The sequence below is a fragment of the Charadrius vociferus genome, unplaced genomic scaffold, assembly GCF_000708025.1.
Source record: "Charadrius vociferus isolate BGI_N301 unplaced genomic scaffold, ASM70802v2 scaffold513, whole genome shotgun sequence".
NCBI classification, from domain to species: Eukaryota; Metazoa; Chordata; class Aves; order Charadriiformes; family Charadriidae; genus Charadrius; species Charadrius vociferus.
Window position 1 is genome coordinate 292093 of NW_009647423.1, and position 24379 is coordinate 316471.

Genomic DNA, 24379 nt, shown 5'->3' on the forward strand with positions numbered 1-24379 from the left:
CACAAAAGCTGAACAAAACTTTCTCTTTGGAGATTAATGGCAGAATCTGGAGAAGCGTAATCATCTGCCTGTTTCTTCAGTGACTTTGTGGTTGTCTCCTAAGATACAGTCTTTGCTAGAAATTTAAAGCTAAGACTTGCTTAAAAGAATGGCAGAGATTTAAGTTTTCCTCAAGTAATCTGAGAGCTGTGTCAAGCTTTTTGATATTTTTACATAGTCTTTCAAGGCCATTTTGCTGTGCGTAATGTCCTAAAATCCAATTGTGGTAGTTTTTCTTTTTTCAAGTGTGGCAACCATCAAGAGAAGAGGACATGAACTTAAATACTTTTAAAGGGACTCTACATACTTCTTTTAACATCTACCTCTGTGCCTTTATTTAGACATTTTATGAGCAGCTCTATAACTCACGTGGTCCTTCTAGTTTGCTCCCAGAAATGGAAAAAAGACAACATACCGAGTTATTAGTCTGTTATTTGGCAGTCTCTGAAGTCAATGAAATATTAAATTCTTATGCTAAATATGATTATCTACAGTGGAGTGGAGTTATTCAGCTGAGCAAGAAACCCTCTGAAGATGTTAGAGAAAAAAATAATTACTGTAACCTCTGAAAGTCAACTGGCAGCGCAAATTGCTCTGCACGCATTTTTACATGCTTCCTACCCTGAAGCAAGATTTATGGTACAGTGTTAATTATTTGTAGATCTCAGTGGTTGCTGTTGTCTGGAAAAGCAAAGAAAATGCAGACTACAATAGAGGATTTGTCTATTGGAGGCCATGATCCTTTTGGTCTGAAGACAGACAATACACTTCATATTTTGGAAAAGAGGGAGGAAATCAGGAATGATGTTTCTTTTTTCTTGGCCTATATATCCATATGATCTTCACTAGAGGTGGAAGAAATCTAAGTATCCATCTATCCTTGGAAGTTTTCACAACCAATTTACCAGCACATTCGTACACGTATTTAGAGACACTAGCCAATTCCAGAATCAGAACCATCTTTGTAGTTTGGTACACAGGAGGGCGAGTCAGCTCCAGCAGAACAGCAGAACAGCAGGCTGAGAGACTCACACGCTGGTCTTGTGAGAGCTACTTTGTGTGTTTCTGCATGACATCATGCTACCCAGCCCAAATGTGTTGTTTCCTTAGAACTCTCAATTTCTTCCTGTTTAGACTCCCTCCACCCCCATCCCAAACTTTTGGTAGCTTTTTACAACGAATCAATGGAACAAGTGCTAACAAAGTGAATTGTTGGTTACACTTGGAACAGGGTCCCCCCCTTCCTTCCCTGGTTCATTCTGCCAGGTCCTAGACAACCCTGGCTGATGGTAAAAGGCAACCCATCTCACAGGCCAGCATCCCTCTAATGAAAATGCTGAGTGATCACAGTGAACATAATAGCACGGCTGGCAGTGGAAAGGGATTGCTAAAAGGACTGTTGTATGGAGTACAGCTGAACCAAACTGAGGGATGCTTTTTTCCTAACCTCCTCAAATAATTTCTTGGATAACTAGTCTCCTCCTCTTCATCATGCAGGACTGCCTACAAATAAATTCATTCCAGGCTAAAGTCACAAGCAGACCATTCTAAGAAGTGCTTGAGAAAAAAGGTGCAGGCAATGCTGAAGGTACTACAGCTTACAACACTGTTATAGATGGATATATCTACCCATCTTGGTTCCAGCTGATCTCCCCAAAAAAGAAGGTGTAAGAGGTGAAGATTAAGTTACCAACAGAAGAGACCAGAGTAGGAAAGAAGGTTAATGATACCAGATACCAGGGTCTGACCTGAAATAAGTAGCTCTGTCAGCTGCAAGAGTGAAGCTACGGAGGGAGAACATGCTTTTGCTTTAGCACCCCTACACACAGCATGACTAGTCTACGAATATTTAAGCCTGGTGTTCTGATTACAATTTAAAGGATAATTAGATGTGCTCTTTTACAGTTCGTAAAGCCGTTAACATTCATGGACTCTAAGTGAACAAATATGAAAAAAAGATTAAAAAAAAAATCATTTGCATCACATAGACTTAATAGCATTTTCAGAAACTGGAAATTACCACTTTTCTGAAGTCGTAGGACTTAAAAATGAGTTGTCTCAAAAAAGTCAAGCAAAAAAAATATATATATATACAGCTTAACCTGTATCTCTCACACTTTCTGTAATAATGAAAGTTTGGTAAATTACAGATTAAATGGGGTTAAAATATATCAAGCTAAAAAGAATATCAACATTGCATTGCTATCTGCTGAGTCACAACTATGTTTAACAGGATGGGTCAAGGATCTGTGACTTGCCAACCATGTTACTATCAGACCCAGCTGGGAAATGGCCAGGTATTCCCTTTCAAGGGCTAGGAGAGAAACCAAATAAAGCTTGTAAAGAGAGTTAGAGTCTTGTATTAGGCCCAAAACAGAGGTGTTGAAGGGAGGCTTCAAGCAGTGGTGGCTTGGATAAGTCAATGAACATTTTATTTGGATTCTTCCTAAGCTTCACATCAAAAGAACCCACCAAACCCAATTTGAAAGAACACTAGATATTACTAGGAGGCCTTCTCATGCTGGGGAAGCAGGCCAGATGCCTTATATCCAAACAAGGAAGAATGCTGGGAATTCTATGCTGGGAATTTACAAACGCTTCTCAAAACAGTGAAGGCTCCACAGTACAAAAACTTTGCATTGAAACAATGCATGCTTATCCATTAACTGTAACTTAATTTGAGGCTGAATCATCTATGTAACTTCTATGCAAAAGTAACAGAACTAGAATGAACAATGATCATCTTTTTCAATATTAATGCTGAGATTGAAATCTTTACTGCTGATGAAAATTCGAGGAACATGATATTATCTACTACAAACCTCAAGCTAGTAGATGAAGTTTGGAAGAGTTATGACAGTAAAGAAAATATCACTATTATCACCAATATTTTGCATTGTATAAAACTGTAACATTTAAGCATGTAATAAGATGCAAGAAGTATTCTGAAAGTTTTAAAGAATTCCCTCACCGTCCTATGACAAAACCAGCATTTTGATGAATTCAGTCTTACCGTATAAATTACTTGGTTGACAACGGAATTATAAATAAATAAAAATACCCAACATTACGGGAATCTACATTCTTACGGAATAAAATCTGTTTAACAGCATAGTCTATAATAGAATCACAGAATGGTTGTGGTTATAAGGGACCTCTGGGGGTCATCTGGTTCAACACCCCCTGCTCAGGCAGGGCCACCTGGAGCCAGCTGGACAGGAGTACACATTTACTTGTGTATGAGAACAAAATCAATACAACATAAGCTATTTGAAGAGATTATATGTAACTGTGGTAACAAAAGTTAGGATGTTGTAAAAAATGTAATCTTAGGCATAATATGGAATCATATTAGTAGTGCTAACTGGTCCTTAAGGAGAGCAATAAAGCCATGCTGTGTTATAACTCTTCAATCTTTCAAGAACTCTGACCAGTTAATGAGTCATGATTTTTCCTTTCCATGAAATCATATCAGCTATCTTGAATCACAAAGTGGTTTTTTTAGTGCTCCTAACACTTCCACAACAAAACAGTCTTAAGCTTATGTAATTTCCTGGTAGCACAGCATATTGTCTCCACATACTAACAGCAATACAAAATAAAGCCCTGTGGAAATGAAAGTATCCTATGAAATAAATAAGAAACCATTTCAAAGTCTATGCTCCTTTTTGAGTAAACACAGAAGTCTGACGGCATTTCTTACAGCTAACATTTTCAGACATTCAAGACATCACATATAGTTTCATTACTGAACTACCACTACAACTTATCTTCTGTGTTTGGCCCCGTTGTGTTAGATGTTCTTCCAATGTCACCGTCCACATGATTATTCTTACGAGTTACTGTCTTTAACACATATTGTCCACAGTCCATAGAGGAATGAAGCATCCTATGTTAAAAATTCTCAATTCTCTCTTAATTTCACTGGAGATATACAATAAAACCACAACCAACTGCACTAGAACACTCCCCTCCCAAAACACCTTGTCTCCAAGTAACACCTTTACCTATAAAATGAGTGATCGTTATCTACTAATCCTGTACAAGTCGGGTGCTAGATGTCAATCCTGAGCGACAGCCATAATTTAATGCTGCAATTGCATGTGCTGTACTTCTCAAGATAAGCACATCCAGCATGGAGCGTCCTGAGTGCACGAACTGGACCTGGAAGTGCACTTCTTCCCTACTAGTCCATAACAGTTCCTGTTATTGGATGTGCTCCTGGTGAATACAATTATCTTTGTTTAGTTTCATAGATTAATTTAAACCAGCAGTCATCTAGAATTCTGAACTGCTCACTTCGAGACAGATCCAGTAAGATAATGGAGGGTAATGGGTTTAAACAAGAGAGGGAAGATTTAGGCTAGATATAAGGAAGACATCTTTTACAATGAGGGTAGTGAAACACTGGCACAGTTTGCACAGAAAGGTGGTAGATGCCTCATCCCTGGAAACATTCAAGGTCAGGTTGGACAGGGCTCTGAACAACCTGGTCTAATTAAAAATGTGCCTGCTCATTGCAGGTGATGTTGGACTAAATGACCTTTAAAGGTCCCTTCCAACCCAAATTATCCTATGAGTCTATAAAAAATAAGGTGTGTGGAGTGACAGCACCTTGATGATGCTCTCTGTGTGGTTACTTCTCAGGAGCAGTCCTAAGCAAACCTCACGTTCCTTAGCCATAAAACAGCCATTGCTATTTTATGGGATATGCATTCAACAGCATTTGAGAAATCAACACTGCTCACCAAAGATTATGAACATACACATTTCTTACTAAACTCTCAGCAGAGTTCACGGAGAAAACTGAGTAAAAGAGTTAAAGACTTCAACATTAACACTGCTATTACAGGTGTAGCAAAAAGCAGCAGCCTAATCCCTAAAATAAAAGATACATGCATTTTCATATGACAATTAAAAGCTTAATGCCATATTAGGAACTATCAACAAGTTATTCAAAGCCTGTATTGTCATGCTCAATCCCAGAGTATTTTTAGGATTTATTTTTGTTAATAGAATTCTGAGATTCTGCAACTAGTCACATTGACTAAATCCAAAAATAACATGATCTCTTGCACATGGTTCTGTTAACACACCAATATCTGTACATCAGAACTTAGTTTCTATAGATTACAGACTGTTCTTCATGTTGAAGTTTATTAAATCATTTCAAGTTCTGAAATGAGTTTGTGACATGACAAATATTCACTTGAGACATAGATTACAGACTGTTCATGTGACATGACAAATATTCACTTGAGACAAGGCTGCAATCAGCAAACTCTGTACACTTATGGCTGAAATCAAGTTGATACCCAGAATGCCAAGTGAAAAATCCAGGGCATGGACTGCACTGTTCATGAAAAAATAAAGAAGTCTTTTTAAAAATCTGGCAATTTATCTCCATAAATAAATAATGTTTCACGGCATGACGGTAAAAACCACGAAGAGCTAACTACAGAGAAATGCTAGAGGCCAAAAATCTTTTACGACCAACTGAAAAATAAATGAAAATCAGTGTAATGAAAATAGCACTAGACGGTTTCACTGTGAGAGAGCCCGTGAACTATTTTTAGATAGAAAAACTAAAAACTCAGAGACAAGGTGGGGGAAGGGAGTGATATTTCTATGACATCTTTAAACAACAAAGCCCCAGTGTAGACACAGATGTACCAGCACAAACATCTATTTGTAGGTACAACTTTAGCGAGGAGAAATGCCTGACAGCATAGCTAATGCAAAGTACATTTCATGAAGTGTTAAATCACAAAAGCCAGAAAAAAAAAAAAAAAAGAAAATCTGATTTATTACAGGTTGGTTTTCTTTTTCAGTCTGCTGATAAATGACTTCTGAAGCACATGGCACCACTGCTTCAGCTGCAGAAATTATATGCATTGTACAAAGACACTTGAATCCTCTCAGCCCAATCAGCAAAACTGATAAATGATCTTTCAATCTCTAATTTTATACTACAACATATGGGGGTTACAGTCTATCTTCAGCTGCATGCATTATATCCAGTACATTTCATTGAATTCTGGGTGGTTGCATATAGCATTGCTGTATAGACCCATATGTACTCTGGATTTCTAAGAAACTTCAACCGTATTAATTTTGCAACTGTATTTTTGTTCTAAGACTATTCTGACTAGTGTTCTTATCAAACACAGGTCTTGTCACAGACTTTGATCTGCATCCTACCTATTGATTTATAGTACTGTCTTGTACTCAACTTTTGGGGGACTTTTTTCTTCAAAAATTATTGCCAAGAAAGAACGAGACAACATTACAAAGCTTTCAAAAGTCAGTATGCTTGGCAGGGAGAAAAGACATGTAAACTCTTGTGAAAGTTCCCCACAGTCCGGCATCACTTCAGGCTCTCTTCAGCTAACATACCGCTAAATTGAACAACTCATGGCAAAATCTGTGTCCGATGTTTTGAACAAGGGCCATAGGGAAGTGTCCAGGTAAATAGCTTGTGCTGAATCTAGAAATCTGATAACACAATAACTTTGTCTAGCAATTGCGGTATCTCTAACAGTATATGTTTTAAGTTTCGCTATCTTATCCCATATGAAAGCTGAAAAATAGTTTTGACATCCACATTGGATGAAAATAAGGAGGAATTCTATATAGGAGTATATAGCAAAAAGTGAAATTGCTTAGGTACTGCAGATGCCATTGTTTTAATCAGAACAAAACTGTTCTCCACAGGGCAGGTTAAACCATTAAACTGAAGGTGCAGTTTCAGAGTTTGCTGCCCCCCACCCCAGCAGCACGTTGATGCCCCTTCCCCGCAGTGATTGCTGGAGATCACCCAGCTATGGGGATCAGCCACCAGCCTTGCTGACCAGAGAAGCTAACGCTGATGTGGAAGAAGTGAGATGAGGCTGAGAGTAGTGCTGTGAAACCGAACTCCTCATTTTGTTGTCTTCCAAATAATAATCTTGGCTGGACAGATTTCTCCTTTTAAACTAAGGCAGCAGGAAAAAATAACACTAATCTGAACTGCAATGTTTTTCAAGTATAGGAAAGCTTTTAAAGTAGGGAAAAAAAAAGCGCTTTCCCTTTATCTGCAAGTGCTTTACCGCAAGAACATTGTTGGGGTTAAAATGGCAAAGAAACAGTTCGCTTCATCCAGCATTGTCTTACCCATTGAACTGGTACAATGCTGCCGCGTTATGTGCTCTAATGTCTGGGAAACACACCAGAAATCAAAGAATTCAGAGCTGCCACAGCCAGTGGAATAATTAAAATGGGTTTTCTGCTCTCTGTTCCCTCACCGTCTGCTTTCAAAGTGAGTACTATACATTTTTATATCTACTCTTCCATTTTGCCACCTATCTTTTGTTACTTTTGCTTTCCCAATTCTTTCTGCACAGTAAATGGCATGTTAAAATTATAGGATGATTCAAGCCCAATATAGCATTTAAAATCAGCTAATGTCTGAATTTTAAATTTTATAAAAAGATCTTGGTGTGTTTCTTATAAATTATCAAGTAGAAACAAGCCCAAATACGCAGAAAAAGACATTCACGTGTTTTCAGTCTTTAAAAGCAGCATTGTCCTATCATTTTTCATGGTAAGAGGCCCCGGTTTTCTCCTTAGTTATGAAATAAAATAATTGGTAGGTACAGCTCCAATTTGTTCTTTCAACAGTAATCCCTGTATTATCCTTGTTTTTAATTTATAAAATGCAGTAAGTTTTCAAGTTTCTGGAAATAAACACAAAGTATGCAGTTTCAGTACCTTTCAACCAGAATCAGAAAAAGAAAGATTGTATCACTGCAGCTTCTGATCCACTACTTTGAAAGACCTGAGGAAAGCATCAGGATTTGCACTAAATTCAGGCTCCCACACTCAGGAAGCAAATTCCAGAGACAAGGCCCTTTTCTTGAAAATACCCTGCAACCAAAATACCAGACATTTCAGTCTTAGCATTGTTGGCTCCAACAGCTCAAATGACCTCAAATAAATATGCGATATAGGAAGGGAGAGGTGGTTTCTTACATAACTATCTAATATTTTAATAGACCAAAGGCTAGCAGGACTTTGTGTAAGCACAGATAAAAGCTGGTTAGCATAATGGTAACTACTGCCTCCAAAGAGGGGCGTCACGCCACTGCCATTTTCAGTGTTGTAAAAGTTTTCGATGAAATCTTTTGGAAACCGGTGAAGTTCACGTCTACCCATTCTATACTGCAGTTACAAAATAGGTATACAACTTCTTAATATATATCTTAATAATATTTTTCAGGAAGACTGTGTTCTCCACAGGGCAGGTTAAACCATTAAACTGAAGGTGCAGTTTCAGAGTTTGCTGCCCCCCACCCCAGCAGCACGTTGATGCCCCTTCCCCGCGGTGATTGCTGGAGATCACCCAGCTATGGGGATCAGCCACCAGCCTTGCTGACCAGAGAAGCTAACGCTGATGTGGAAGAAGTGAGATGAGGCTGAGAGTAGTGCTGTGAAACCGAACTCCTCATTTTGTTGTCTTCCAAATAATAATCTTGGCTGGACAGATTTCTCCTTTTAAACTAAGGCAGCAGGAAAAAATAACACTAATCTGAACTGCAATGTTTTTCAAGTATAGGAAAGCTTTTAAAGTAGGGAAAGTAAACTGCCTTTATTATTTGTTCATGCAGTGCTTCTGTGATTTGCTTATTGCCTGCCTTAATTTTCACCGTGAACCATGAGGCACACGGGGGACCCACACAAACACTGCTGGTCTCCTGCACACTCTCATTGTGGACCTGTGCCCTTAAAGTACGTATCTCCCAAAAGAAATCTTTCCCTTTATCTGCAAGTGCTTTACCGCAAGAACATTGTTGGGGTTAAAATGGCAAAGAAACAGTTCGCTTCATCCAGCATTGTCTTACCCATTGAACTGGTACAATGCTGCCGCGTTATGTGCTCTAATGTCTGGGAAACACACCAGAAATCAAAGAATTCAGAGCTGCCACAGCCAGTGGAATAATTAAAATGGGTTTTCTGCTCTCTGTTCCCTCACCGTCTGCTTTCAAAGTGAGTACTATACATTTTTATATCTACTCTTCCATTTTGCCACCTATCTTTTGTTACTTTTGCTTTCCCAATTCTTTCTGCACAGTAAATGGCATGTTAAAATTATAGGATGATTCAAGCCCAATATAGCATTTAAAATCAGCTAATGTCTGAATTTTAAATTTTATAAAAAGATCTTGGTGTGTTTCTTATAAATTATCAAGTAGAAACAAGCCCAAATACGCAGAAAAAGACATTCACATGTTTTCAGTCTTTAAAAGCAGCATTGTCCTATCATTTTTCATGGTAAGAGGCCCCGGTTTTCTCCTTAGTTATGAAATAAAATAATTGGTAGGTACAGCTCCAATTTGTTCTTTCAACAGTAATCCCTGTATTATCCTTGTTTTTAAATTTATAAAATGCAGTAAGTTTTCAAGTTTCTGGAAATAAACACAAAGTATGCAGTTTCAGTACCTTTCAACCAGAATCAGAAAAAGAAAGATTGTATCACTGCAGCTTCTGATCCACTACTTTGAAAGACCTGAGGAAAGCATCAGGATTTGCACTAAATTCAGGCTCCCACACTCAGGAAGCAAATTCCAGAGACAAGGCCCTTTTCTTGAAAATACCCTGCAACCAAAATACCAGACATTTCAGTCTTAGCATTGTTGGCTCCAACAGCTCAAATGACCTCAAATAAATATGCGATATAGGAAGGGAGAGGTGGTTTCTTACATAACTATCTAATATTTTAATAGACCAAAGGCTAGCAGGACTTTGTGTAAGCACAGATAAAAGCTGGTTAGCATAATGGTAACTACTGCCTCCAAAGAGGGGCGTCACGCCACTGCCATTTTCAGTGTTGTAAAAGTTTTCGATGAAATCTTTTGGAAACCGGTGAAGTTCACGTCTACCCATTCTATACTGCAGTTACAAAATAGGTATACAACTTCTTAATATATATCTTAATAATACTTTTCAGGAAGACTGCTAAACCTGCCTCCACCACCCAAAACACATGCCACCTACAAAGCTAGTCAGAAGTCATGCCCACGTGGACATTCGCTGACAGCTGGCGTCACATGCAAGGATCTTGGTATTTATTATTTTGGTGAAGAAAGAAGACTCAGCAGATACAACCAGAGAACCAGAGCAAAGCCACCCAGAGATCAGTGCCTTTGGGGAGCCAATTGTTAGCTATGAAAAGGCTGAGCATGGAAACTGTCTCGTTTGATGTGCTCTAGGAAATGCAATTATCTATGCATTTTCTGCGATTAAAGAGGTTAGCATAAAAGAAAAACAACACCACAAAACAACAAAATACGAAACCAAACCAAACAAACCCCCATAAATATTCTTCCATCATCAATTTCTGTTCTTAGCAGAAAGAATCCTCAAGCCTGGAATATGCCGACAGAAGCGGGAAGAGTATTTCTGCATCCAGTAACTAGACATCACGAGGGGGTGAAACACTTTCTCTGAAATATGGCCCAAGCCACAGCCACAGCTCTCCTGGCAGCAGTGACAACACTGCTGATGGAGCTCGGTACTCCAAATACAGTCAAAATCCGAGCTCTTCTGCAGTATCTTACACCGAAAGGGGAAGAATTCCTAAAGAAGTCGTGAGAGTAATCCCAACTGCTGTAGCTCTGAGATCATTTAACAGCCAGCTACGATAATCTCTTCAGTAAATTAATATGTTTTGTCAAGCCAAACAAACTGCAAAATAAGAAAGCCATGACTGCGCCATTAAGATTTGCTAATCATAAACATCCATTTCAAAAGCATTCTGAAACTCAGACGAAATCAACTTACTATTTCCTTTATTGGCGCTTTCAGGAGAAGAAAAATGGCCCACCAGCAACCCAGAAAAGTGAGAATGAGGAACAACTGACATCTGATGCATCTTTAGAGAAGGAGAGTGGAATTATTTCAGCATATTGCTATTTACTCTAAGGCAACTAAAGAACAAAGATTAGCCTAAAAGGCCTCACATCCAGAAGTACTGAATACTGCTGGCAGACCTAAAGCAGTTGCTATCAGCAGAGAGCCCTGCGCTGCTTTTGTCAGCAAGCTCTGTGCCAAACTGGAATACACTGCATAGGCAGTACGTGTTAAACTAGATAAAAAAATGTGATTCCATAATGCATTTAACGAAATAAAACATTATACAATTACTGTTATTATGACTATAAAATTAGATTATCTGCATAACTGTATTTTACTGTGATTTCTTCAGGATTCAGAGGCTCAATTATACTACTTTGCTCAGGAATAACTTCTATTAAATAACTATGTAATAACTCATAGTATTTTAATTTTAAAATCACTCTTTGATCCTGAAAACTATAATAGATTTGAATTAAATTAATATTTAATATCCATTTATGTGGAGCATAGGAAAAGCTAAGCACCTTCTATCACAAGAGAAAACACGTACAGAACTGCCTCACAAGAAGAGATAAAGGTAAGATATATAACTGAAATCCAACATAAATAGACATAATCAATTTCCCAAGCTGACACTGCATTGTAAATTATTTACAACATATAAATAGGTGCAACACTACTCCATGTCCATTGAAAAAAACCAAAATGGCATCACACAAGAAAAATGGCACAGCATAGCTTTCTATTACCCACACTACGACTGAATGAATGAAATGCAAGAAGAGATGTGCCAAGTTACTTGATACTTGCTAGTCAGCTTAATCAGATACTCTCAGTTTCCTGCAGGATGGATAACAAACACTGTTCTGCTGCTTACTGCACACCACGTCTGCTAAGATATTTTCTGAGGCAGAAGGATCCTCAAAACCTTCGTGCCTCTAACGATGCAAGGGGTCTGGAACCACACAATCTGATATAATGTAAGAGAAGGAAATTTAGATAAAAATAATATATTACAAGATACTGTACATGGATAACTGTGATAAAGTAAATTATAAGATTATGATGACAGATATCTGAGTTCCTGACTATCTTTCATTGTAACCTTACCATGTCCAAACCCGACTTTGTGCTCCTAACTGCCCTCTGCCCTTATTTTTAAAAAACAACTCAGAAGTTCAGAAGACTATCAAAAATACTTTAAACAATTTTTTAAAAATCTTGTCTGAAGTGTTATCTCAACAACAGAAAGCTATTATATATTCAATATATGGAATAAAAAAAAAAATTCTGTTCTTAATTATGACGTGTATTTCCTGTGAAGAATGGTTAAAAAAGCACGAGCAAGGCTAACTCCAAGAACAGCTAGGATTTAATGGAAATTCTGCATTCAGGGAGCTGAACGTAAGACGTACTATTTATGTCCACAGCAAGCAAACAGAAAAGCTTATCTTGTACGTTATTAACATCAAGAATGTGTTATTAATTTTCAGCCTAACTTTATTCATACATTGGCACTGTTATGGATTTTATTAATAATCATCTCAGTTGCTTCATCGAGCTACAGTTTTCATCCATTAGATATGCATATTTTTAGGGAAAACCTGAAAGAATTTTCTCTTTAGTTTTTCTTTAATGAGGATACACAGAACAAAATAACAGGGGGGGAGAAGAACGTGAGAAGCAAGAGACCATTAAATCTGAACCACCTGCCTTGCAGGTTTACCCTTTACTGAAATTTTTTACTCCCTGCCCAAGTTACACTGGAAATTAAGGAAATCTAGCCATTTTTGTCTCAGAGTCATCCTCCCTCAAAAAAAGCTGAACGGATAAAATATAGAAAAAAGAGAAATGTTAAATTTCTCTCCCAGTTAAAAACCAAAAAAGTCATATTCTGTCTAAGTATTTTCCTTGCAACTGCTAAGAATTAAGGCTTTGCTAAGCCACAGCTATCAGCCATGACATGAATGCCTCATTTTCACTGCCTTCACTAATAAACTGTTTGTAAAAGAAGAAAATAAATAAAGCACAGACATTAGTACTCAGGCCTACTAATAAAAACTAGGAAAAAAGCTTGACATTTTTCAACCTCAAAATCACCTGTCACGCCCATTCCAAAAATACTGATTTCTTAGAAATCAATCCTTTTGAATCATGAATTTTCCCTTGAAGTAATATGAATTTCAAATAACTCACCCTCTTCCCATCTCTAGATCATCTCACTCCATTTTTGCCATTGATTTTCTTACAGTTTCAGAATAAAGTCAGCCTGCACTATGCGTTTCACTGCGCACAAAACACTACTTAGCTTCTTATTCCTAAAGGAAAATTGCCCCACATTTTTTGGTTTTGCCTTGATTTTCTACTCTTCTATTGTCTCACATTTCCCTCAAATTCCCATACAGAAAAAAAAAAAAAAAAGCTGTAAAAATCTGTAAAATAAATAATGGATTTAAAATTTTTTTTACTGACAAACTTTCAAAATATTTTTAGCAAAGACACATACGGGTGGCACCTAATTTTACCTGGTCCTCTTCTAAAGACAATCTTGATAATACTGGGAAGGCTCTAGTAAAAATAGAGTGGTCTCTGTGTCAAGTAATTCCATCTAGTAATTTTTCCTTCAACACCAAATGTTCAAGTTATTTAGAAAAAAAAAAGGCAGTAATCACTTTAACAATGTACAGGATTACTCAAGCATAAAAAATTAGCATTTGCAGTACCTAATACTTCAGAAAAACTTAATTCTAGCAATCTAGAATATTAAGGTCCTATTTCTTTAATAATTCTCCTCTCCTGTAGATCACTTGATTTTGTGTCTGGGTGCCACTGATTCCTCTCCTCTCCCTCCCCCCTGGCCTCACGTTACCCACAGCCCCTCTTGGCTCTGCCCAGGACCCAACCAAAGGGGAAGTCCGAAGGCTGGGTGTATTTTTTCCCTAGGCAAGCTGGAGCCAGACCTCTTGCAACAGAGAATACCCAACCTGAAGACATGGGAATACAGTTGCTTCCCTCATCATCACAAGAACATGCTGTACAGAAACCACAGTCCCATGACTCAGAGCACATCTCAAGCAAGAAGCTCCGAGATGATCCTCTCTCTCTCCACTGAGCACAGGCAACTTGAAACTACATTCCTTACTGCTTCTTGCCATTTCCTTGTCCCCATGAAAACTTAAACCCATCCCATTGTGCCTTACTCTCTTTCACCTTCCTTTTGATTTTGTCACGCAGTCTCTGCCTTTCATCCCACTCTGTATAGGAATAGGATGCTGCCTAGTTTCACCTCTACACTGAGTGCCCACCATTCTGTTGCTGCTCAAAGGCAAGATGCCAATTCCACTGGGGAAAAAAAAAAAAAAAAAGAAAATATAGCATTTAAGGAAATGGCGACTCACTCTCTCTTTTCAATCCTGCCAGCAGCAATGAGAGAGAGGACAGCCAGTTTCACTGAGGGAAGATTAGTATAATACTTGTCATACCATGGAAGTTCTTTGTTTCCTTTGTTTTATAAATATTTACATATAAACAGTAGAGTTTTCAGTATCAGAATCTGAGAAAAACATATTCACAACTAACTTTCTATCTAGATACTTCCAGATTCCATAAGAAAATCACACCTGAATCAAAATGCTACTGGAAGAAAAAACTCTTACAGGTGAAAATGCCTGGAAACAGACATATTTGTCTTTCTGTGGCATCCGTTGGATACACCACTCAGTGTTTCAGTTCATTAGTAGCATTTTGTCTGAGCTCCGCCTTTTAAACACTTAGGATGAAAGTAGTATCTTACTTACTTTGTGTCTCTGACCAGAGGTGCACTTCCCAGTTTAAAACAGACTTTTTCCCCTCCACAAGACGTTTGCCTCAAAGAAAAGCTTTCTGCCAGATCAAACCCTGTGAAATACGATACAATGATTTAGTTTATTTAATGGAATTTAAAAAATGGAGGCAAATACTGACTTTTAGCATGCTTGGTGACTTTCAGAGTACAGACTGACAAGCTATTTTGAAAACCAGTACTTCAAGTCCGAGAAACTTCCAATATTCATTTAATCGACAGAGAAACTATCAGTGCGAAATTAACTCAGTAGATGACTTTGCAACCTGAGAAATGCATTTGTTATTTCCTTTTATCATCTGAACTGATAAGAGTGAAGTATGTTTGGGAAAAACAACGGAAATGAGTGTGGCTGCAGAACTTGAACCAATACTTTCCAAGAACAACACGTTCTGATTTTAACCCCACATTCCCAAAAAACAACAGCAGCTTTTGGAGCATGGGGGTGGCATTCTGTACTGTCCTTTCAGTTTTACAACCAGCTTCAGTTGGACTATGATTACATGCGCTGATAGCCAATTAATTTAGATATCCGTATTAACTCAGCCATTTACCTGAAACACCAAGACTGTCTCTGTTGATTTGTTTGAGATGATGAACAACCGTTTTCATTAAAGGACACACGGCACCTTCAAGAGAATACAGTTTAGTATCTATCATAAAATTTTATCAATGAAAAATTAATCAGCACAAACTATCATGACAGTGATAGTAGTATTAACAGGAATGTTGCTTTTTGTTTCTTTAAGATATGAAAAACAGCAATAAACCAAATTACAAAATCTAAATAAGAGCAATGATATTTGAGATTTCATACTACACTTCTAATATTATAAGCAGATACAAATCTTATCACGTTTTAATTCAGCTGTTTATGATTAAAGCTGACATGAACAATATAACCAGAAAAAAAACCACTAAATTCTTACCAAGCTCTTTCCATCTACTATACTCTATAAAGCAATAACATCTGTTCTATGGGTGGTTTTTTTGTGTTTCTGGCTATAATATTAGAAAAATTTCTTTTTCCCCTGTTAATGAACATGAAACAATAAAGCATAAATGCTTGATTACTATCACAATAATCTATTGTTACTTCAGTGAACAGTAATTTCAAAATGTGGATTAACAAGGATATAATCATATGATATAAAAAACAATGTAAGCAATACTTATATTTTGAAAAAAAATGGTTGAAAATTAGGCAGCTTTACAGTTGATTAAGTCTGAACCAAGGTATTTAGGTAAACAAGCAGAATGTTCTAAAGTCTATAACATGGTAAATTCAAAGGTTAAATCTAACTGAACACTTAGATCAAACACCGTATTATTAATATGCAGTATCTTGCATAAAGTCCTTTCTTTTCTTTTTTTCCAAATATACACAAGAATACACACTTTTAAGAAGAAAATACAGAGAAATGTCACTTTTGTGCATGGACCAGCAATAGGGCTCTTTCTTTAACAAACTTTGCAAATAGCCCTTCTAAACCCTAATAAAACTATCAAACAGAAGATGCCAAGCAAGATTTGTCCCATGCGCTTATCGAGCACAGAGCTACATGCTGCACTGACGCAACTAAAAGGATGGCTGAACAATTCAGAAGCTGCTGAACAGTGAAGGTCAAGGGGCCTTCTGAAGTGTTAGTTCAATAAAAAAAGTAAGGAGGAATGTCCTACCACTAACCTGGAAATCATCTATATTTAAAGATTTCCAAGAGCATCCAGACAGAAAGTTGGCATTCAAAATAGCTGTATGTGTAATCTTGAAGCACGTGAGACTTATCATTCATTCTGCAGTAATGTACAAAGCATAGTAACCTTCAAAAGTCTTAAATTCTATTAAGTGTGTTACAGTATTTGATCTGGACTAAGAATAGCTGGTTGGGAAAAAAAAAACCAACAGTAAAAGTGAAACTAAATTATAAAGATATTACATAGATATAGATATTATATAGATATAGATAAAGATGCCTCCTGGCAACATGGTTAATGAAAACTGAGTCAATTGTTTAAAGAACAGACTGGATGGAAGATATTTTTCCATAGGATTCATCCAGTTCCATGTCCTTTATGTCTAAATTGCAATCTACAATTACAAGTAACATCAATCGTAAATTGATTTATTTCTAAGGCACGAAGACGATGTATTCTTTCTTTCCTTCATATACATACATAAATATGTGTATATACATGTATTTACCTTAAAGTTTCATGACAAATGAAATGAAACATATGCATTAAAAACAACAGCAATTCCCGCTATAAATTCCCAGAAAAGATGCAGAACTGTAAAGAATATTCATGTTGAAACCTCTGAAACCAAAATGAAATCTTTCATCATTTTTGTTTTGCAGGGATTTTTACGTAGTGTGAAAAGCATTCACTGGAATTACATACCAACATAGCAATTTCAATACACCATTTGATTTACGCATACACACTATGGGCCAGAAACAGGTTCACCTTAGATAACCCTTTAGTCTGCAAACCTCTGCCTTCAATCACTTATACAGATTATTAAACTATGGACTTTTATCTATAGCCACTATAGAACAATGAATGTGGTTATGGTAGATTTACACAGAGATAAGCAGCAAGAAATATGTTGGCATAAAGGAAGCCTGTTACGGCTGAAGCTGCAATAGCATGGCACGCATACACTGACAGAAGTTTTTCTTAAGTCTACATGTTAGATTTGGTTAAATTACTTTACAGTACTTATAATAAGAGCAGCCAGATATGACTTATTGCTGATTTTACCTTGAACTGCCATGGTAAGCTCTAGAGAACCTGGGACACAACTGTTGGGTTTTTTTTACAGCATTAACTTACATGAGGGCTGAGTGGCAAAAGACTAGAGAACTTTAGCTTATTCCCCTCAGCCACTTTCTTCCAAGTCCAAATAAAGGCTCAAGCCTTAATTTCTGTGTTATCCAGATGATAGCAACGATTCCTCACATGCAGCAGATTGGACTGTGGACCTATTTTTATCAGGGGCATAACAGTCACAGCATAGACAGGCCATGTAAATGTTACTTATTTGGTTGCATTCCATACCCCCAGAAGAACCAAAAGGGTTACTATGAATTTTTTTCTATCTCATGCTGCTGATGCACTCCTTTAGCCCAACGTTATTCTTTTTACCAGAGGGCTAAAGCAAAACTTTAAAAATTAAAAACGAAACCTCTCCATACCAAGACTGACAACTTTCATTGCTATAGATTGATGAAAATTTTTCCTACAGTTACAGTTTGTACAGTCAAAAAGTCAGCCTGAAAGATTTTGAGTACTGCTGGCAGATCTTTAAATTTACTTTGGCCTGAGACAAAACAGACAGTTTAGCCGTTCATCCTGCGGGTAGCTGAATTTGAAGATCTACATGAAGACATTTAGGAAAGAAAAAGAACAAGACAAACCCTTACCGCTAATCCAGGCATGGAAACCATGCGCCCTCCTGCCCTGTTAGAATACCTTACTACAAAACTAATGAAGCAGTAAAAAGAACGAGCTTACATTTACACACGAGATTGCTTGGCATTTGATAAAACTGGGTCTGTTTGGATTGAAGTCCACGATTCATATTAAAATGGTGATGTCAAAGCTGAAGTTAATATACCTATAAATTAATAAGATCACCTATCCATAGGACAAATTACAGACCTTAATCTGTAGAAATTAATGAGCTCTATGTAGGAGATTATTATCATAAAATCAACCTAGTAATTTTGAAAATACGTATTTATGCAAATCAAGCAGGTATATCAAAGACCACTGATCTTCTGTCTCTCCAATAAGATGCTAAGAAATTTTTTTAGAATTTTTTTCTAATAGCATTATGCAACAAAATTAAAGCAATGGCTTTGCATCTGGACTTATCAGCTGCAACATGCAGTGGCATGTTCTGAATTCCTGGAACGATCAGGGCACCTGTTGAAGCACACTGCAGCTTCCATCTAGGCCCCATGCCCGGTTTTCCTTTCCGTGCAAACAAGGACAGAGGAGACTCCAGTACATGCTTCAGTCTCACTCTTACAGACTTCTCTTGTGGGCACTTCCTGACTGGGAACTGTAGCTTCCACTAAGTACTGTTGGCTCCTCCAGATCGAGTGTAACCTGTAATGGCTAGATTCACGTTACAAGTACCTATCTGCTGCTTTATAGCTAAACTTTATATTCAGGTGGAATTTTCAGCTGCCATCTAACACCACTGATGTGCACATTGCAAGGGCACTGAAGTTTCCAGCAACAAGCATGACAGGCCAAATGACCAGGGCCAAACAGCAAAGCCCCACCTAACATATACCCACATCCTATGTCGGACTCAAGCTTCAGGCAGAAACCCATATTAGCTGGGATTTGTCTCATGCTCTTGCTGGATCAGGCTTCCTAGATACACAGGCGTAGGGAATGTCTTCAGAGTGTATGACACATCTGCAGGTGTCAGCAGTGACATCCAACGAGTCTTCCTCCAAGGTATTCATACTGATGATAAGCAAATCCAGCTGGCCTGATTTCAAACAGGGTCAAGAATTCAGATTTCCTACATGTATAGACGTACCAGAAAATCAGATGTGATTTTTTTGTTTTCTTTTTTTTTTACTCTGCAAGCCACATCATATTACCTTACAATATACTAGTTAATTAAGACAAGGATGGGAAGAGGAATGAAGGAGACTGAATCTACAATTTTGTTGATATAGGAAAGAAGTCAACTCCAAGTCTGGTGAGTATTTAGACGGTTATGTAAAGAACATAAAGCTTTGGCAGGCGGGAATAAGAAATTCATACCAACAGAGTTCAAGTATTAGGATGCTCATGCTAGACCTTGGAGAACTGGATTCTCCCATGAGGAAGAGCAGACAGTGAAAAACAGGACTTCATATCCCAGATGAGTATCTTGGCCATAGGAGTTGATGCTTTTTTCTTTCTCTGCCTTTCCATAACAAGAAAAAACAGGCTAGTCTAGTTTACAGGCTTCACATTGCAAGAGTGTGTGTAACTGAGAATGTTCCCCTTTGTGGTTTGGGGTCTCTCTTACGTACTACTTACTACTCACTAGCTGAAGTGGCTTTCTACAGCGTGTAGGCTTTCATGAACCACATTCTTATGTATACCTAAAGCTCCTTATTCACTACCCAAGAAGACTTAGTATTTAACCACAAGTAAAGGAATCCAAGGATGGCAGCATCACTTAAACACTGCAATGCTAACAATAGTTTGTGGATCCTACCTTAAATATTCAGAATTAAATATTAATAATAGGAATACATTGTATATGAGAGTTACTGTAGAGCCGTTACCTTGATTTTGATAAGTATCTAGCTGTACTAAACATGAAAACCAAAAAGCTGAACCGACTTGCGTACTTGAAACCACTCACTGTATTTGGGTTAAAGTGCCTATCTGAAATTATGATCTAGAGCCAATACTTTTCACAACACATTCCACATCAAAAGGCAATGGAAATTCACCATGCCTGACAGTCCCAGGACTTTGTTTATACTACATTTTTCATGGGTTAGCAAGTGACTTTGAAAAACAGTAATTGTAAAAGAAAGTTGAAAAAGCAGCAATGATCTGGGAATGAGACAAAGTATTAATATTCTTAATATGAAGCATTCAGTAATGATCAAATTAGAACTTCATGTGTCACTACAGAAAGAGCTCATGTCCACGCTCCAAAACCAAATGTTCCCAACAATAAAAAAAGATAAGTTGACAACATGAAGAAAATATTCTTGATGTCAGATCAAAAACATGATTGTGGAAAGCTCCTGAACCTTCTCCCTCAGATTTGCTATATTCTGTCATTAGAAGTGAGTGCTTCGTTCTGATGAATGATTAGCACATCAAAACTTCTGGACAAGTGAGAACTGAAAGAAATTCCTGATGTGAATCTAATGGTTACTGGCACATGTTCCGAGCCTAAGGAGGACTGCTCTGAGAAGATCCAGCAAACTCTGGCACTCTCTGACATTTTTTTTCCAATACTGGTATTTATTTTTTTACAATATTGACCCAATGAATAAGTCCCAAAGTACACTCAGAATGCCAGCTCAGAAAGCTCTCCCTACAGATGCACACAAGTTAATCCTTTCTCTTGCACAAGAGATTTGTTTCCCCTAACACACTACTTCTGTCTGCCCCCCACCCGCTTCAAATTAACCTAAATTTACACTTTTGCCAGCATTTGAAGGCCATTCCTTTAGACTCAGGTAGATCAGGTGAGAAATTTCAGGACATAAATGCAATAATCCAAGAACCCATCTAAATGAGCTTTGCTGGAAATGCTTTCATATTAGCACAGTGAGAAATAAATGCTATGCATTTGTTGTTGAAGGAAGAAAACCAAAAGGATTGCCTAGGACAGATGCTGATCCAAACAGAACTGGTACAGGGGAGAGAACAAAGGTCCAAGAAAGAGTCAGTTAATGAAAGAAGGAAACAGAAATAGAAAAAAAAAATAGAAAAATATATAAATACTATTAATAAAGTGAGATATTCCTCTCTTCTTGAAGTGAGCACATTTCTAATTTGTAAGAGATTCCTCTGCATCCAAATTATCAAACTAGAATAAGACAACTTTGTAACACAGAGTACTCGGTTCAGCTGGACGGGGCAGATGAGCAAAAGGTTTGCAGATGCCCCTGTACCGCTCCACCATCACAGGGTCTGCTCTTTCTCAGCTCCTGCTTTCTGCTCTATAATTCGTATTTCTTTTTTGGATGGTAACCATCCCTTCAGTCTCTAGAATAGCCTCTTTCCTGTTATCCACTTGAGGCTTCACTCTGAGCCTACTCCCTGCTGTCGCCAGAGCTGCTCAAGCTGGCAGCTATCTACTTGTCATTCCTCACCATCTGCCTGTATCACCTCAAACTGCAGAAGCCTCTCTCAACGGCACACCGTCAGTTCTTCTCAGGAGAGGTTCAATCTCTCCTCTTCTTCCCAGATGTTCGATTTGACCCATATTTGATCCATTTGCTGCAATCAAGTTAAGGAGAACTGCAACTTCTCTGCTGGCTGCCTATCCACAAACTTCTGACAGAACATAAAGTTCAGATACACTGTTTATTAGCAGTTCAGTGTATCTGTCACATTCTTCTACAGCTGGTTCACCCTTTACGAAGACATCATTTCATTAGGGAGGGAAAAAATAGAATATAAAAGAGACTTTCTGGTATTTCTTTAAAAATTTTTGAAGTTTACATTTATTCATTTACATCATTAGGGAACCTTCAGCAGTTTTAAAACTGCCCATCTACAGTTCACCAGCTAGCAACAACAGAAAAGACAACTGATTCGGCTTATTTCAGACAGCTCAAGAGAATGATTGCACAGCTCTGATGTAGGCTCACTCTCTCACAGGGGTTGAGAATAATTCATCAGTCGAGCACTTAGCCTTGCTGCCCTAAAAATATAAGGCAAAAAACTCTTCGACTTAAATTCAGACTCTTCACAACACATAGTTCTTATGTTAAAGTCCACGCATTAGACTTATCATTTATTAAATATTACTCTTTCTTTTTTCCAGAAGTTATAAAAGGATTATTATCTTCATCATTGACTTTTTAAATTTCTTGGGCCTGAATTTCAAATGTGTTATGCAGATTCAAAGTTTTTATATATGTATAGCTTATATTATCTTTTATCATGTTTCTGGAAAAACAGCACTACTAAAAATAAGTATAATTTCCTAAAAGAATTCACAAAAAAGAACTCTTGATTTCTAGTTAAATAGCAACAAGCATGTCTCCTTGCTAATAACTGTAGGAAAAGTCTAGAAAGTCGGGCTACATGCTGAGGCTCAGCAGTTCTAGGAAACTGACAGTTCCTTATTGTACAAGCACACGCAATGTGCTTTTAAGACAGAATTTACCACACTCTGGAGAGTCAATGTAGAGTTTAAGTGAGAGAGCTAGACAACATGTGGACAGTAAGAGAGAGAAGAAAACAGAGAAGTATGAGAAAATTTGCAGAAGATGGGTAACAGCTTGTACGTTAAACAATATCGCTATATTCCTTTCCCCTATCTTCTTGGGCACAAGGCTTTGTCTAACTCTACATCTGTGAAAACGTATGACTTGGTCTGGGGATTAAGTTCAGGTGAGGTTAACATGAGCATTAGGTTGTTTAGATCAACATGGTCAGTGATCTGCTCTAATAAAGCCACATGATTTTGTTCACAAAAGTTTTGCAAGCTCTGATTTAGGAACTTGGTTTGTACAGCAAGTTGAAAAAGTACCAAAAACTCCGAGGAACTACAATTGCTTCCAAACACGGATCTTCCAAGCACAGGAAGCAGAAAGGCTGCTTTGGAACTGCTTCAAACTTTGACTTTTTAAAACAAGAGATTGAAAAAAAAAAACAAAACAACAAAACAAAAAGAGATTGAAAAAAAAAACAAAACAACAAAACAACCCTGTATAATTTTATCTGCTTATACAGCTTATTTTCCACGTGCTGTCATTATTTGTTCAAATTTGTTGAGTACTGAGATTTATGTCTTTGGTCTGTGATGAGCAAGAAAAATGGAAGTACCTGTCTGGTCACTGACAGCCACAGAAGTAGAAACAGGAAGGAGGAGGAAGACTGCCATACAAAGCCAAACTATGCAGGATCCAACGTACTTCATCTCCCCCTGGACACATGTGAACAATCAGCTACAAATCTGAAACAGAAAATAATCATATTCAGAACAATATCTTCTTACTCTTTTCCCCTCATCTCATCAGAAAGCTACCAAGAAGAATTTCTCGACTGTAAAGAAAAGGAGTCGCTAAGCACATGCAAAGTGTACCACTTATCTGTTTTAAGGAGTTACAAAAAATACTTCTGTAAATTTAGAAATAAATTACAAAACTCAGAAGTAACACCTTAGAAATATTAACTCGGAGATATTAGTTGTAAAGGCACTCAATTTTCATTTCATTAGTAATGAGTAAATTTCTCTTATTTTTCTGCCAGGTTTTAAATTTTAAATACATTAGCTAAATTTTTTTGGTGTCAAAACACTGCTGTTGACTGCTGAAGTAGTCTTCAAATCGAACAAGGCCAACATATAATTGTTTCAGTTTAAGCGCAAAAGAAACCAAAATACAGTATTTCTCTGCCTTGCAAAATATCCAAGCGCCTATAGCAGCAGTTTAAATCTCACAAAAATACAGTCTGACTTCAACAACATATCTTTTGGCCTCTAAAGACAGTATCAGCTTTTCTTGTAAGTCAACTGTATTGTACAGATACACATGAATGTAACATACAAAATGACAAATACTTTTTAAATCACATTTTCTGTGAGAAAAACAAATCAGCCACCTAAGATGCAATTTTTATAACTGTTTTCACGCGGCACCTTATTCATCACCAGAGCTACTCTGTCAGTCACACATACTGACAGCAACTACACCATCATTAACTTTTCCAGCCTCCCCAACAGCAGCAAAGTGAATACATGTCCAAATAACATTATCATTTAATTTCCTGCACCTGCTTTATAAGCAGGCATCAGCAATTCGCCAGAGGTCTCATTTTCTGAAGGGCTCTTGCCAATTAACTCACTAACCACCACCACCACCCCCTCGCTGCCCTCCCTCCTCCGGACGG

At 37.5% G+C, this 24379-nt stretch overlaps 1 protein-coding gene across 1 annotated transcript in view; it reads right to left on the reverse strand.

The window, feature by feature from the left end:
• LOC104282431 (collagen alpha-1(XIX) chain-like) overlaps positions 1 to 23448 on the reverse strand; it is a 72761-nt gene extending 49313 nt beyond the window's left edge. The window contains exons 1-3 of the mRNA XM_009880524.1: positions 23315 to 23448; positions 15328 to 15402; positions 14730 to 14829 (exon numbers count right to left, since the gene is read on the reverse strand). Of these exons, the coding sequence (XP_009878826.1) occupies positions 14730 to 14829; positions 15328 to 15402; positions 23315 to 23408 (269 nt within the window). The 5' untranslated portion in view covers positions 23409 to 23448. The remainder of the gene's footprint in view (positions 1 to 14729; positions 14830 to 15327; positions 15403 to 23314) is intronic.
• Between the last annotated feature and the right edge of the window lie 931 nt (positions 23449 to 24379).